Source organism: Nematolebias whitei, chromosome 1, assembly GCF_014905685.2.
Source record: "Nematolebias whitei isolate Nwh7 chromosome 1, NemWhi1, whole genome shotgun sequence".
Taxonomy (NCBI): domain Eukaryota; kingdom Metazoa; phylum Chordata; class Actinopteri; order Cyprinodontiformes; family Rivulidae; genus Nematolebias; species Nematolebias whitei.
In genome coordinates this window covers 65,857,130-65,871,410 of record NC_056498.1, presented here as the reverse complement: position 1 = coordinate 65,871,410, position 14,281 = coordinate 65,857,130, and the positions used below count along the sequence as shown (strand labels likewise).

Below are 14,281 nucleotides of genomic sequence, written 5' to 3'. Positions count from 1 at the left end.
TGATGTCCGGAGCCACAAAACCTGCTACAGCTGTGTTCTGTCAGCTGGTGGCCCGTGGACCACAAGTTTGTTGGAGATGGGCTTTCCGGCCTGTGGGGGTGATAATACAAAACGAAAAATGTCTTACTATTATTAACATTTATTGATATTTTTACATTTAAATACAAAAGAAAAGACCAGATTCATGTAAAGAAAGAAAAAAATGTATATATATTTTTTAAATAAAAATGAAAATACTTTACTCTGCAGGCCGGTGTGAGTTCTCTTAATTGTTGAAGAATTAAGTATCCTACTTAAAACATAAAGTTAAAAACAGTATAAAATTAGGTCAGTCTGTACATTTCTTGTGATGGACTTGCGACCCATCCAGGGCGTACCCCGCTTCTCGCACAGTGATTGCTGGACATGGGCACCAGCGATCCCCATGACCCAAAATGAAAGAAGAGGATAAAAAATAATGGATGGATGGATCTTATCAAAGTTACTCAACATAATCTTTCTTAGAAGCTTGTCATAATAAAAATAAAAATATTTTAAAACATGCTGGTGGTTTTGAGAGAAAGACCACGCTGTGAGACTGGAAGTTGACTTAAAGTGGCTAACAAACTACTTGCTTGATGTAGTCCATGCTTTTATGCCTTGTATTTGTGCTATTCGTCATATATTTGAAAATGACGGAAAATCTGTTAAAATTGGCCATTTTCATTATTGGCAATATTTAAAATAAAATTCAGTTTTATTTTAGTTTTGGTTAAAGCCTGAAAGAGCCGTTGTAGAGGGACCAAAGAGCCACATGTGGCTCCAGAGCCGCAGATTATAGACCCCCTGATCTAAAGACACTATTTTTATGGCAATTGTTCTGTTACCAAGAGGAACTTCAATGGACTAAAAACGGATAACAGTTTGCACGTTTGTTTGTGGCTCCTCGGATTGATGAAATCCTTTGGATGAAGGACGAAATGTCTGACTCTCAACAACAACAAAAAAGAAACTGTCCAGATGACCTGACTGAGCTTTGTTGGGTAATAAGATTTTTTCAAGGAAACTGGTGCAGAGAACTTAATTTTAGCTGTACACTTCTAAAAACTAACCTGGAGAATATTCTTTATCTTTATCAGAACATTACTCACTCTGACCTCAGTCACACTGTGTGTGTGTTTTATGTAAACTTTAACAACTAGTTAAGATCATCCCTTGGTTTTCTTAACAAGTTATAGATCAGTTGTTATTATGTATATATAAATTCATATGAAATAAATGCTAAGTGACCTTTATTGCAAATAGTTTAAGACCTGTTTACAAATTGTTCTTGTATATTTTTATTATCCAGTTATTATGTGACTGAGTGTATAAGCCAAATATCTAGGGAACATGTTGTCCACGCTGCAATGCGTCTCAATCAGCCTGGAAAGATTTTATTTTACATTAAAACAAAATTAATTTATAGCATATAAAACAATGAATTAAATTATATATGATATCAACAAAAAGACACCAAAATAAAAATTTAAAGACATGGAGGTCTGACGCTTATTTATGACGTCATATCCGCCCGCTGCTCGTCGTGCTTCCTGCCTTGCTGAAGGAGGGACGGCGCTGACGACTGGGAGGACGAAAGGAGAGCCAAGAAAGCTTTCAGAAAGCTATAAAAGAGTGGGGAACGGCCCTGGTTTCCACCGTCCGTCGGGAAATAAGCACCCCAGTTTTCCGTAGCTGCTGAAGTTGTCACCGAATCGGCCCCGAAAATGTCGACCAGTCGTCAGCTTAGCGAGAGCAGGGCCATCCCGACCTGCAGGACGGTGTTGATCAACGATACAACGCAGCTACCTCATGACTACTGTACCACCCCCGGAGGCACTTTATTCTCCACCACTCCTGGAGGTGAGAGCACATTTCCTGTGCAAATTCTCGACAGATTACTTTTTTGTGGCATTTGTTCTCTTTGCAAACTATTAAGTTTGGCCTAGGCTGCCTAGTCATCCTGATCAAAACAAAAACAAAGATTAGCCCCGCCTCCGTGCTTTCTAGCTGCTGATTGGCTGATTTGCAGCCCAGAAAGTGTTTTAGTTGTACTGTCTTGTTAAAGTATTTACACTGATTGAGCATGTGTATTTTTTTCACTCGTTTTATTTAATAGATAATATTGTGCAGCTGCCATTTATTGACTTGAACTTGATTTATCATCTAGTTGGAACACAGCCAGATGAATGATTCATTACACGATACTTGCCAAAGGAGAGCAACAAGCTCAAAATAGGTATTGCCACACAATGCTGCAAGACCACATAGAAGCTTTATCTCTGCATAAGAGTTAAAGCAGTGATTTTGCATATTTTGTCATTTACTTATTAAATTATTTTAAAACATGAGGACGATCAGAATATCCATCACAGATTCCCACTGGACAGTGTCACATGCCTGAATGTTTAGTTTAATGACAAACATAACTGAACGCAAAAAAATATGACTGTTGCATTGCTAATATAACTGTCACTGAGCTACCATAAATGTTTTCTGTGTTTATCTGTCATGACACGTCATTGTGTACTGAGCAGGAAAAAAATATATTCAAGAAAGATAAAAAAAAATAAACAAGAATTATTTGTTGTCAACAAGATTTAGATTTACTGTTTATTCTAAGAACCCATTTAATGACTGACTGCATATTTGTGGCTACATATTTTTTGCTATTCTGGTTTCATCATCAAGCTTCTGCAAAAACTGAAGGGGGTAGAGTTGCATGTGTTCTTTGAAAGCATATCTGTGTATGTGGACAGGCTTTGGCTGCACCCACATAGTAACATAAGATTGATGTGTCTTATTTTTCAGGAACCCGGATCATTTATGACCGCAAGTTTTTATTGGACAGGCGTAATTCTCCCATTGCTCAGACTCCTCCGGCCCATCTGCCTGTCATCCCTGGAGTGACCAGCCAACGTGTCCTGAGTGAGAATCAGAAGAATGAAGCCAACAACCACGTCAACAACCATGATGGCAAGGCCACAACTGGTATGAGATACAAAACAGACATACCCAATTATGTATGTTATTGGGGGGAACAAAAACTTTATTTTTATGGTTATTAATGTTTATTATATATTCCCCTTTTTCACATTTAGGAGCTTGAAAGAAAAGGATAATGTATTTTTAAAACTAAAACATAATGCAACAATTTGCATTTAAATTTAAGGCTCTTATATGACTAAAACAATATCTATTATTTAAAACAATTAGGTTAATAAATTGTTAAAGGGTCTAGACTTAAAAAAGTCTGCAGGATCAGATGAACTTTCACCTTATTTCTTAAGGCTGACCGCTCATGTCATCACAGTCCCTGTGACCCACATCTTTAATCTTTCCATAAACCAAAACTCCATTCCAGATGCTTGGAAAACGGCCTTTGTTCTACCTTTGCTGAAGGGAGGTGACCCCACCTCACTGAACAACTATCGACCAATCTTTAAACTCTGTATTTTAGCCAAGGTTCTAGAAAAACTGATAAACTCTCAAATCAAAAATTACCTGGACTCATTTAACATCTTACCTCCACATCAATCTGGTTTCAGGAAACAACACAGCACAACAACTGCTTCACTGAAGGTTTTAATGACATTGTTGAAGCATTGGATGCTAAGGATTACTGTGCTGCATTTTTCTTAGAACAGTCTAAAGCGTTTGACACTGTAGACCATGACATCTTGTGTCATAAGCTCTTAGAAATGTGTTCAACATAATGGTACTTCCTCCAGTTATTTAACAGTCAACAATGGTGTGCCACAAGGCTCAGTCTTAGGACTCACCCCCTTTACAATCTAAAAACGGTAATGTAGGTCAGAGCATCCTTGACACATCTTTACCTTCCTATGCTGATGATACAGTTGTTTATTATCGAGCCAAAACAGTTGCTAAGGTTTTCCAGCTTTTGCAATCCGTTTTTGATATCATCCAGACAGATTTGTTCCGTCGCAAACTTGTCCTAAATACTGACAAAACCAAAGGGATGCTGTTTTCAAACAGGAAGTCGGTCCCAGCAGTTCTTCCTCTGATTTTATCCTCGAATGGTGCTCCTATTGATTTTGTCTATTCCTACAAATATTTGGTATCTTGGTCAATTCGCATCTCTCGTTTAAGCTTCACGTGGAAAAAATGGTAAAGAAACAAAGTTAAACTGGGTTTCTTTTTCAGAAACAGATCCTGTCTATCTCTGAATGCTAGGAAACGCCTTGTAACTGCGACTTTCCTTCCCTCCATTGATTACGGTGACGTTATTTACATGAACGCTCCTACAAGAACCCTGCAGATGTTGGATGCTGTCTATCATGGTGTGTTAAGATTCATAACTGGCTGTGATTATCATACCCACCACTGCACCCTGTATTCACTGGTTAACTGGTCATCATTAACCACACAGACTCTCTCACTGGTACATTTTCATCTTTAAATCTCTTTTTGGTCTGCTGCCTTCATACATCTCCTCCTACATGTCTCTGCGTGAGTGCAGCTACAGCGTGCGCTCTCAGGACATTATTACCTGCAGTGTTCCCTCAGTGAGGACTGAACTTGGCAAAAGGGTCTTCTCCTACTCCGCTCTTCTATCCTGGAATAACTTGCAAAAAGATATGAAGCTCTCAACGTTGACCTCTCTAAGTGGCATCAAACATCTGTTAAATTCCTGGAAAAAACAAATGCAGACATGTTCCTGTTTTTAGTTTTCTACACCGCCTTCTAGCTGTTGTTTGTTGCATTTTTTTTAAATACCATTTTATTTTTACTTGTTGTTCTCAATGTGTACGCTTCTTTTATGACTGTCTATTGTTGTCTTTGTTGTCCACTGTTGTCATCACTCTGTTAAAATCAGGTCTCTTGTAAATGAGTCCCCGTGGCTCAATGGAATTAACCTGTATAAATAAAGGTTGAATGAATGGAAAAAAATGTAACAAACCTGCAGCAATTAAAGCCCCACCTGCTACTTTTATCTCCACATTTCATCCGTGGGGGACAAAAACTGGACTCAAACAAACAGAGAAGTTAAAGTTTACATCCACTATGCACTGTTGAGTCAAACAGAGCTGACGACACAATGCAAACCAAAGTGTTGTAAGAGACAGACTTTTTTTATGTTTCTGATTTGGTCAATTGCTGAAATGACTTACAAACAAAATTCTACATTCTCTTTGTCTAATCTGATGTCAGCATCAAAGACATGTAACACATTTCAGTGTAAGAAGACAGTTTTAAAAATGCTATGTGCGTCAGAACAATATTAACAAGTTTACAACAACATAAAATTGCTATGAAATTCCAGATTTGATTGTTTGTTGTATATTAAGAGAAAACTAGTAAAAAATTCTGTATACAGGAGACGTGGCTGAACTTTCCACCAACCTGCAAAAACAATAAAAACAGGCACACAGCTGTCTTTAAAATGCCTCAGTAAAACAACTGTGAATAATACAACCCTGCAGGATGAATCCAAAAACAAACTAGATCCTGTAACAGAGGAAGGGGGTAGAGTTGCATGTGTTCTTTGAAAGCATATCTCTATGTGCAAACTGCTCCGTGTCTAGGCTCATGCAAAATAGATTGTGATGTGGAAAATAGTTATGTAGCTCAGTCGTTTCATCAAGCCGATAACTGGAAAACAGTTTGCTGTTGAAAGTACAGCTTTTGCTCAAGTTTGGTTGAATTAAACCAATTTTTCTTCTTCTTCTTTCAAGGTGAAGATGCTCAGTTTGAAATGGACATCTAACCCACTGGAACCACACCAGCATAAGAAAGTGACCTGGCATCGTGCATGCCAGTGGCTTGGCTTGTAGAAAACTATGTTGTGAGCCCTCATGGCAGCCATCTTCTTTAGCTCTTTGTCTCTCTGCTGGATGTAATATGTGTAAACCATGAGGATTCAATTCATCATACGTGCACATACAAAATAGACAACTCTCAAAATCTGGTATATTTAAGTCCATTTTAATTTTTACAGTACAAATTAACAATCACCCAATACAGGAGTGGGCCTGAAGAATCTCTACTCAGAAACATTAGTCCATTTCAGAGCTCATCTACAATTTTTTATGAGTCAAGATGTTAACCGAGCACTCTGAAATTTTGAAACTATTCCAGGTTAAATGGGGGGAGAAAGTGGTAAATTTGGGTACTGGCCTTAGAGTTATTTAAAAGCTGCAGGCTTCAGGTTTAAAAAAAAAAAAAAAAACCCTTTTAAGCATGTTATTTAAGTGAATTTTATTAGAATTTTCTGTTTAGTTTTTGAAACTACTTGAAATGCTCCACAATCTGTTATCATTTGGACTGCTTAGGTTCTAGTGATGATACGTAACAGAATGCTGTGCTGTATTTATTTTCCCCAGTAGGCAAAGATTTTGTACCATTCCACAATTTTAGTTTCCATTACCAACACAATTTTTGTTGTCGTTTTCACCTTTTTGGTTGGAAAAAAAAAAACACATTTTTAAATGATATTTAGGCTACAATTGTTAAGTTTTGACATCATTAAATGATTGAATGTAAAGTGAAATAATAATATAGCTCATGAAATTAAGCTTTTCTTGTACAACTTGATTTCCTCTGGAGATTATCAAGCAGAAATGACAACACTTTGGTTCAAGTTTTATCTTTGACGGGAGCTTTGTAATCAGGATTCAGTTAATATAAGGACGAGACGAAATCTGCCAGGTATTCTTCAAGAACGTTGTAGAACAACATGTCCCAGTATTCACTTTACAAGAAGATAATAAAAACTTGAACTAAGTTCAGATTTTTTTAATATGCATTTTATTTTCAATACCGTTTTTTAGTATTGAGGGTTTGTTGGGGTGTAAGCTCTGTCAGGACGGTGGGTTTGTTATATAGGTTAAGGAAAAATAAAACTTGTTATTTTGCATTGGGCTTGAAACAAGCTGTCCTTTCAATCTACAAATTTGCCCCAGTGCCCTTAATCTGTTTGGCATTTACCTTTTCATACGTTCCACCCGCCCATGCCTTACTCTACATGAGATGCAGTGACTAGTTTCCTTGTCATTAGTTTGTACTTTCCAACAGATGTTTATTTTTTCACAGGAGCACTTGAAGAGGTGATATTGTACTCAGCGATTGAGCAAAACATTTGATCGTTTCGATAAGTTTCTTCCTCAAACAGCTGTGAAGTTTGGAAGAACGATGGTCTACGTGACATTGTGGGATTTTGAGGTTCAGATTGTAATACAGTAAAAGTGCCACTCACTCATTTTACCCCTATATACTTTTAAAACCTCAGTCCTGCCTGCTAATCCAAGTTGCAGCTAATAACTTGGTAAATGAGTTACCATGCGGTTCATGTTTTTCAATTTTTTTCTCTATGATTGGAACCACTAAATGATAATTGTCTTTCTTTTTCTTATTGGCTTTGTAATTATTTATGACAAAGTTTGCTGAGAAATTCATCAACAGGTTGCTGAAATTGTTTGCTTTGGACCTTTGTTTAGCACCTTTGTTGCCAATAAGTCATTCTGTTGTGGTATCATAATTCAAATGGCAGATTTATTTCAGATTTGATTGGTTCAAAAATGAGGCCTTAGTGAATGAGTTTTTTTTTTTAATGAAACGCTTCTATAGCATTTTGTTCTAATTTCAAATAAATTTTATTTCCAATAAAACTCCAATCCAATGCCAGTGGACACTGTTGCTGCAAGATCAATAAAAATTCTGTAACAATTTGTGTCTTAACGACTTTTTATTTTGCCGGTAGTTCACTTGTCTGCATGTCAGCAAGATTGTGTAATGATCAGATTTGACAAAACCTAGTGGAAAGGCAAAGTATGGTGAAATTAAATATTAAATTAATGTTTGTAAGAGTAACCATGACAAATATGTTGTAAATTATTGAGAATAAAGCTTGGCTAGACTAATGTAACTTGTTATGGACACAGAAAAAATAGTTTAAAGAATTGACATTGGTAAGCAATCAATGTCATCACTGACAAGAAAGGCTATCAAAAATCCAGTTTTGTACAAATTTTAACCCCTTGCAAGCACACAAGAAAACAGAAATGTAGCTATAAACAATGTGTGCGTTTATACATGTTCTAGTAATCTGCGTTTGAAAACAATATATTTATTTTTGTTTATAATAGTGTAGGAACTATGAGGGAATAAAACTACCGGTAATTTTTGTATTTAATATTTTACGTCAGGCAATACTAAGAGGTTCCCACGTGAATTTCCGACAGGCATTAATCCGGTCACCTTTAGGCCCTTCCTCCTTTTTACGTCCCTGAGCGAGGCCGGCGTCAAGATGGTGAGTCTTGTGGTGAAAATTTTAAATAAAATCAGCTCAACATCGAAGTCATCCGTACATCAACACATACGTCCCGCAGATTAAATGATATTTAAAGTTTCCATTTATAATATCGTGATAATATCACTAAAGTACAAAGCACTCCGAGGAAATATTTTGCTGATCGTTTCAGCAGTTAGCCTAGCTGATGTTGTTCCGCTGGTTACACTATAAGACATACTATTACGAGTTTATTTAATTTGTCTTCTGTTCGTTAACTTCCATAGTAAAATGTATATAACCGACCAGGTTGTTCCAGTACAGAGTTGTAAAGAAAATTGTTATGGTAGCCTGAACTGGCTAACGCTAGCCTGCGCTGCTCAACTGTGTATAACGAGGCCTAGAGCAATCTGGATGAGTAATAATTTTCAGAATTGTTCAAATAAATAGATCTGTACAGAAACATGCATGGCTAGTTGAGAAAATATATTTGCACTTTACAGAATTCCCGCAAGGATCCTCCATACCAGTCTGTGTTGTTACCTCAGTTTTACATGTGAAGTGTCCCTGTTGCCTAGTGGTGCTTTTATCTCATCACCTTCCCTCATTCACAGAACGACACAGTAACAATCAGGACCCGCAAGTTCATGACGAACCGACTGCTTCAGAGGAAGCAAATGGTAAAGCATCTTGTGTTTGGTCTCCATCATTCAGTCCATCTGTCGAGCAAGCTTTTTATTCTGTGCTTAATGTCTTTGTAGGTTGTTGATGTCCTCCACCCTGGCAAGGCCACAGTCCCCAAAACAGAAATCAGGGAGAAGCTTGCCAAAATGTACAAGACCACCCCTGATGTTGTGTTCGTCTTTGGCTTCAGAACTCAGTTTGGTGGTGGCAAGACAACAGGCTTTGCTATGGTCTACGATTCGTTAGACTATGCCAAGAAGAATGAGCCCAAACACAGACTTGCTAGGGTGAGTGTGCAACAGTTTGCCTGAATAAGTTTGTTTACAAAGGTAAATGTGATGTTTGGTAATAAGCCACATGTTAATAACCAAAGGAAGATCATTGACTGATGCAGAGAATCACTAAAATGAGGTCATTCATTTTCTTTTGAAAATGATACAATGTGTCTGTCACGTATTTAGTGTAGTCAGCTCCATCGTTATTTATTACGTTTAAGAAGAGTTTAAGTAAGAATTTGATGAATCCCACACACTCTTTTAGCTTCAACATGTAATCTCAATCAGAGCGTTTACCTTACTTTCATTTATTTGGACTATGCGACCCCATAACATTAGTTAACAATATAAATAATTATTAATTTGTGCTCATTTTTGCATCCCTGTTTTGAGCTTAAGAAAAATTAGCTACAATTTGGAATATCTTTTTGTTGATCCAGCAATCAAATTTGGATGTGATTTTCACATCTGTTGCACAAGTATACACAATGTCCTAGGTAAAACATGTTAATACTACCGATATGTGGACATGCACAATTTACTAAACTATCAAAAGTTAATAAAATATTCCAAATGGAAAAACCAATTAATTGCCAGTATTTGCCACTTTTTATATGTCGTCAAAATATATTGGGGTATGTATAGTCTCTGTCCATCCACCTGTCCATAAGTTTTCTCTTGTTCTGCCCATAACTTCAGATCCACTCAAGATAATTTTATTAAGCATCATGCACATAAGCATCATCACAAGATGTAGTGTGCACATTTTATCATCCCTGCTCCAAGGTCAGCTGTTATACAAGGTCTTTTCTTTTCCAGGCCATAACTTATGAACTGCTCAAGATAATTCAACACTTGATGCACATTTGTACCACCACTAGACAGCGTGTCACTCTGAGGTCAAACAGTGTTTCCCCTACCATTATAGAAGGAGGGTGCCCTGCACTGTCAACAGAACCGTGCGCCTGCCTACCGAAATCTCCTTCAAACTCTCCATCGACATCTGCCAGCACTGATGTAGCACTAAGCTAGCGGTGCGCTACAGATGCGCTAACTAAGACGCTACTGTCGCAGCGCTCTGCTTCTCTCACTCATATAGTGTCGTGGTACTCTTGGCTAAAAGTTCTGCAGTCTGCTGTGCCTGTACATAATCAGTTACCAAGTAGGAAAAACTACTGCCAGCTTATTGTAGCTCACAATTCCTTTTTCTTTTTAAGCAAGAATGCTCAGTGTTACCTGTACCATTATCCAAGGAAGATGCCCTGCCCTGCCTTGCCTACTGACATACCCCTCGCCATCCACCCCCGGTCAACCACCACCGGCACTAGTAATGTAGCGCTCTGCTACACACCCACCCTCTACCGAAAAGTGCCCTGCCTACGCCAGTAATCTAGGGCAAACACTGATGCTACATTCATTTTTAAGTGTACAAGTACTTCAAAGGGCTGTTAAATCTACATTTGTTTAAATTAAACTATCATTACTATGTTCTGTTTAAGCACTGGCATAAAAACCTGGTCTGGCCATCAGCTGCCTTGATTTCTGAAGATCAGACCTAGAAGAACTCGTATTGGTCGACCTCTAATCGTAAAGCCCCACCAACACTTTTTGAAATGTTTCACCAGCTGATTAAAATACTGTTCTAAAATCTCTTAAAAGGGGTTAGTCAGAGTTGGTAAAGTTGTTTGTTTTAATTTTTTTTTTTTTTACTAATATTCATAAACTTGTACACATTTGGCAAACAACAAAGTTATAAACACTATTTCCAAAGAAATGCAGCCATTTTCTTAGGTGTTTTTTGGACAAAACAATGGGGAGTCACAATAAAATGCCATCAATCACTTGTGCCACTTGTAAAAACAGTTTCTCTCCAAATCAAGGCAAAGAGGCTCATCACATTCCCTTTTTGAATCATTTTCTATGTCCTGCTAGGATCAGTCAGGTGAATGTTGCACAATCTGGATCTGTCTCGTGTCATTATTTTGGCAGGAAGGGGCACAGACAAAATGTGGTTCTGTTTCCATTGGTTCTGGGTAATGGGCTGAGACACCAACATGTAAATCAAGAGGCCAAACTTACATTATCTTCATCCAGACTGGGCCTGAGCAAAAATGTTGTTTTGGACTGTCCTGAGAGGAAAAATGTGTCTATTTGGAGCTCTGGTGTTCTCTGTGACTGGAACCAGTTTACCTCTGGGTCAACATCCACATCCTCCTCTGTTCTCCAGAGCTCAGAATTGATGCTTGGTTCAGTTGGCCCAGTCAGAGGAGTCCTGGACCAGGTGGGCGTGCCCCACCCCTACGCAGATTCAGACTTCTGAGTGGTGCTCGGTGTACTCTCAGTGCCCCCTCTTTCCTCTTCTATAACAAATGAGTATTGCCCACTTCATCAACAAAGTCCTCACTGTCTGACTCAGTTTGTTCTCTCCATCTCTGCCTTCATGATCCTCTCCTGTGTCTGAGGTTCTGGCTCCGCGGTTTCATCTTCCTCACGTTTAGAAATTACCTCATTGTTTTGACTCAAACACACTTAAAACTGACTAAATTAGCACACTAAACAACACCCCAACTATAAGAGTCAAACAAGCTAAATATCACGTTTCATTACTCCTGACTTATGGCCTCCAACATGGAGGCGTGTTGTTTATCTGTTCGGCGGGAGTATTTTCTCCCTTAGACGGTTTATTTTTTCTGCTGCCTCTTGCGCTAACGCACTTTAAATGATTTTCAGAAAAAATGGCATCAATTATCAATCATAACTCTGGTTTTATTTGTCCTATCAACACAATTTAAAACTGGTGTGTACTAAGTTTGTACTATTGATACAAATTAAAACGGGGTCACGGAGAGGTCGCGCTTTTTCCACTAGATCGATTGAAATCGGTCATAAGACTTGTCACGCGCCAGCGCATCGATTGACTCCATCCAGTTAACGTGGTTTTATTGACCTTGTACATGAGCAAGTAGAAATTCTAGAGATTTCACTACGATGCCTAGTTTTTTGTTGTTTTGTTTAATGAAGTTTGTTTCATATTGTTTTTCTGTTTTATCCAAGTTGGACTCCAGTTGTAGAAGAATTTATTCATATCATGTTGCAGAGTCTGCATGACTGTAATATGGTTACACTTCATTTTTTTCTCTCCAGCACGGACTTTATGAGAAAAAGAAGACCTCAAGGAAACAGCGTAAAGAACGCAAGAACAGAATGAAGAAAGTACGAGGCATCAAGAAGGCCAGTGTTGGTGCCAGTGGCAAAAAGGTAAAGTGATTTTAAGAAACCCAAAACTGATCACATTTTTTTTATTTTTTTTTTTTATTATTATAATAAAAAAATGTTTGTGTAAATAAAACAGCATATAAATCTTTTAAAATCCGAACAAACAGTGAAGGTAGAAAATGCATCTGTCATTTTTTCTGGGTCTTTGTTGACTTTTCCTTGTTCGCACGTTCATTTGCTTCACTGTTTTCCACTGCTCTTTACCGTTTTGATTTCTTTTTGTCATCTTTACAACGTTCTCATTTTCCTTGGAAACTGTAGAAGGTAAATGTCAGAATGTGGGCTTATTGCGTTGTGCAGATAATCCAGGAGTTATAGATGATAGTGAACTCCTGCCTTTACACCCCTACCTGTCTAATTGAAAAGTCAAAGTGCTTTTTCTTCTGGATGTAATTGCATCCAGTATAAAAGTACTTAATCCAGTTCTTTCTCCTAGTACTAACGAGTCGTGCAGTAAACTAATTTAGTGCTATCATAGTTGGAGGAAATTCTCTTGACTAATGAAGCTATTTTAAAACTGGTACTATTTTAAAATTGGTACTAATCAGTAACATCTGCTGGTGTAGCTCTACTTTAAACTCCATGTACTCTGATACTACTGTGTGGCACGGGTCATTGGTTAATTCTTGTAGAATTGATCTCTGAACTGAACTGACCTTTTCTACTACATAGTAACTGTAATAGCTGCAGTGCAGGTAGTTGCTATCAATAAATATTTGATGAGATAAATGCAGCTTGTGAGAAGCTGCTCAGAAATATTTTCTATTCCATGTTTTCATATTCGACATGTTCATTTTTTGTTCCACCTTTCCGTTTGTAATTTTGCTTCCCGTGGATTTCTTTTGCAGAAATAAGGTGTCAGTTTTCAGGTAGAGAAGATGGATAAGCATGGTGTGCCATGTGTTGCACATCCTGAGCTAATTGTTTGGAGCTTTACTGCATGTTTCACGTTACTTTTTCCTGCGGTTTTCCCTCAGTGTGTTCTTTCTATCATGTTATTTTAAACTTCTGCCTAGTACTTTGCCACAACCCCAGTTCTTTGTAGCAGTCTCTCTACTGTGATGGGTATATCTGTCAGACTTTCCCTTCCCTGGCTTCTATTTGAACAGACCAGAGCTTTTGAAGCAAATCTTGTTAGAAGCTAAGAAGTTGAGTGAAGCATGTGGATTTTAGGTCTGGTGGTGTGTGTGTGTTTTTGTGGGATTGAGGAATAAACTAAATCATTGCCTATGTGTGAATTTTAATCTTAACTTGAGCTTGAACAAATGTTGGATCTATAATTTTGATTTTGAAAAAAACACTAAATGTCTTTCAAATTCTAACTTCAAACCAATCAAGTTGTTGATTTTAGTTGTTTTGTGTATTTCTTTGCCCTGATACTAAAATTGTTTTTCTCCTTGCAGTGAGCCTGGAGGACCAGCGTGTGTCTGCATACTCGAGATGTTCTTGTATATTGTCATCAAATAAAGTTTTGGGAAGAAATGGATCTTCGTGGATTTTCATTTAACCCTTCTGAAATGCAATTAATCTCTGATAGTCAAATATATCTTTTAGGGGTCTTTTACTGTGGGGAAAAATATGTTTTTTGTCTTTCGCTTATTTTAAACAGCATTTTTTAATAAATTTAAGCGTATTATACTTCAAATTACAATGCAGAAGTTTATTTGGTACTTGTAGTAGCAAGAATGTCCACATGAGGCCTCCCTTCACTGAAGAAAACCCTGTGGAGCCACTGAAGGTTTTAATAAAAATGTTGACTTGAGTAGAAATGGGCTAA

The 14,281-nt window shown here is 37.7% G+C and overlaps 2 protein-coding genes across 4 annotated transcripts; both read left to right on the top strand.

The window, feature by feature from the left end:
• Window positions 1–1,567: 1,567 nt before the first annotated feature.
• eif4ebp2 (eukaryotic translation initiation factor 4E binding protein 2) lies at window positions 1,568–7,707 on the top strand. The gene is made up of 3 exons (XM_037686674.1): window positions 1,568–1,881; window positions 2,830–3,009; window positions 5,718–7,707. The coding sequence occupies exons 1-3, from the start codon at window positions 1,746–1,748 to the stop codon at window positions 5,747–5,749; spliced, it is 348 nt and encodes a 115-aa protein (XP_037542602.1). The 5' UTR covers window positions 1,568–1,745; the 3' UTR covers window positions 5,750–7,707.
• A 542-nt stretch (window positions 7,708–8,249) lies between these two features.
• On the top strand, window positions 8,250–13,990 carry rps24 (ribosomal protein S24). 3 transcript variants are annotated; one of them, XM_037686647.1, is made up of 6 exons: window positions 8,250–8,290; window positions 8,884–8,949; window positions 9,031–9,240; window positions 12,373–12,486; window positions 13,353–13,373; window positions 13,908–13,990. In XM_037686647.1, exons 1-5 carry the CDS (start codon window positions 8,288–8,290, stop codon window positions 13,356–13,358), a joined length of 399 nt encoding a protein of 132 aa, XP_037542575.1. In that variant the 5' UTR covers window positions 8,250–8,287; the 3' UTR covers window positions 13,359–13,373; window positions 13,908–13,990. The 3 variants fall into 3 exon arrangements, with proteins under 3 accessions (XP_037542575.1, XP_037542583.1, XP_037542590.1); XM_037686655.1 differs by lacking the exon at window positions 13,353–13,373 and adding an exon at window positions 12,766–12,768; XM_037686662.1 differs by lacking the exon at window positions 13,353–13,373.
• The last annotated feature ends 291 nt before the right edge of the window (window positions 13,991–14,281 follow it).

Bases quoted from the DNA above. Each gene is read 5' to 3' on its own strand.
- eif4ebp2 (XM_037686674.1), top strand. From the start codon at position 1,746: ATGTCGACCAGTCGTCAGCTTAGCGAGAGCAGGGCCATCCCGACCTGC. The intron at 1,882-2,829 runs GTGAGAGCACAT...CTTATTTTTCAG, and splicing joins ATTCTCCACCACTCCTGGAG to GAACCCGGATCATTTATGAC. The intron at 3,010-5,717 runs GTATGAGATACA...TCTTCTTTCAAG, and splicing joins TGATGGCAAGGCCACAACTG to GTGAAGATGCTCAGTTTGAA.
- rps24 (XM_037686647.1), top strand. The intron at 8,950-9,030 runs GTAAAGCATCTT...ATGTCTTTGTAG, and splicing joins TGCTTCAGAGGAAGCAAATG to GTTGTTGATGTCCTCCACCC. The intron at 9,241-12,372 runs GTGAGTGTGCAA...TTTTCTCTCCAG, and splicing joins CCAAACACAGACTTGCTAGG to CACGGACTTTATGAGAAAAA.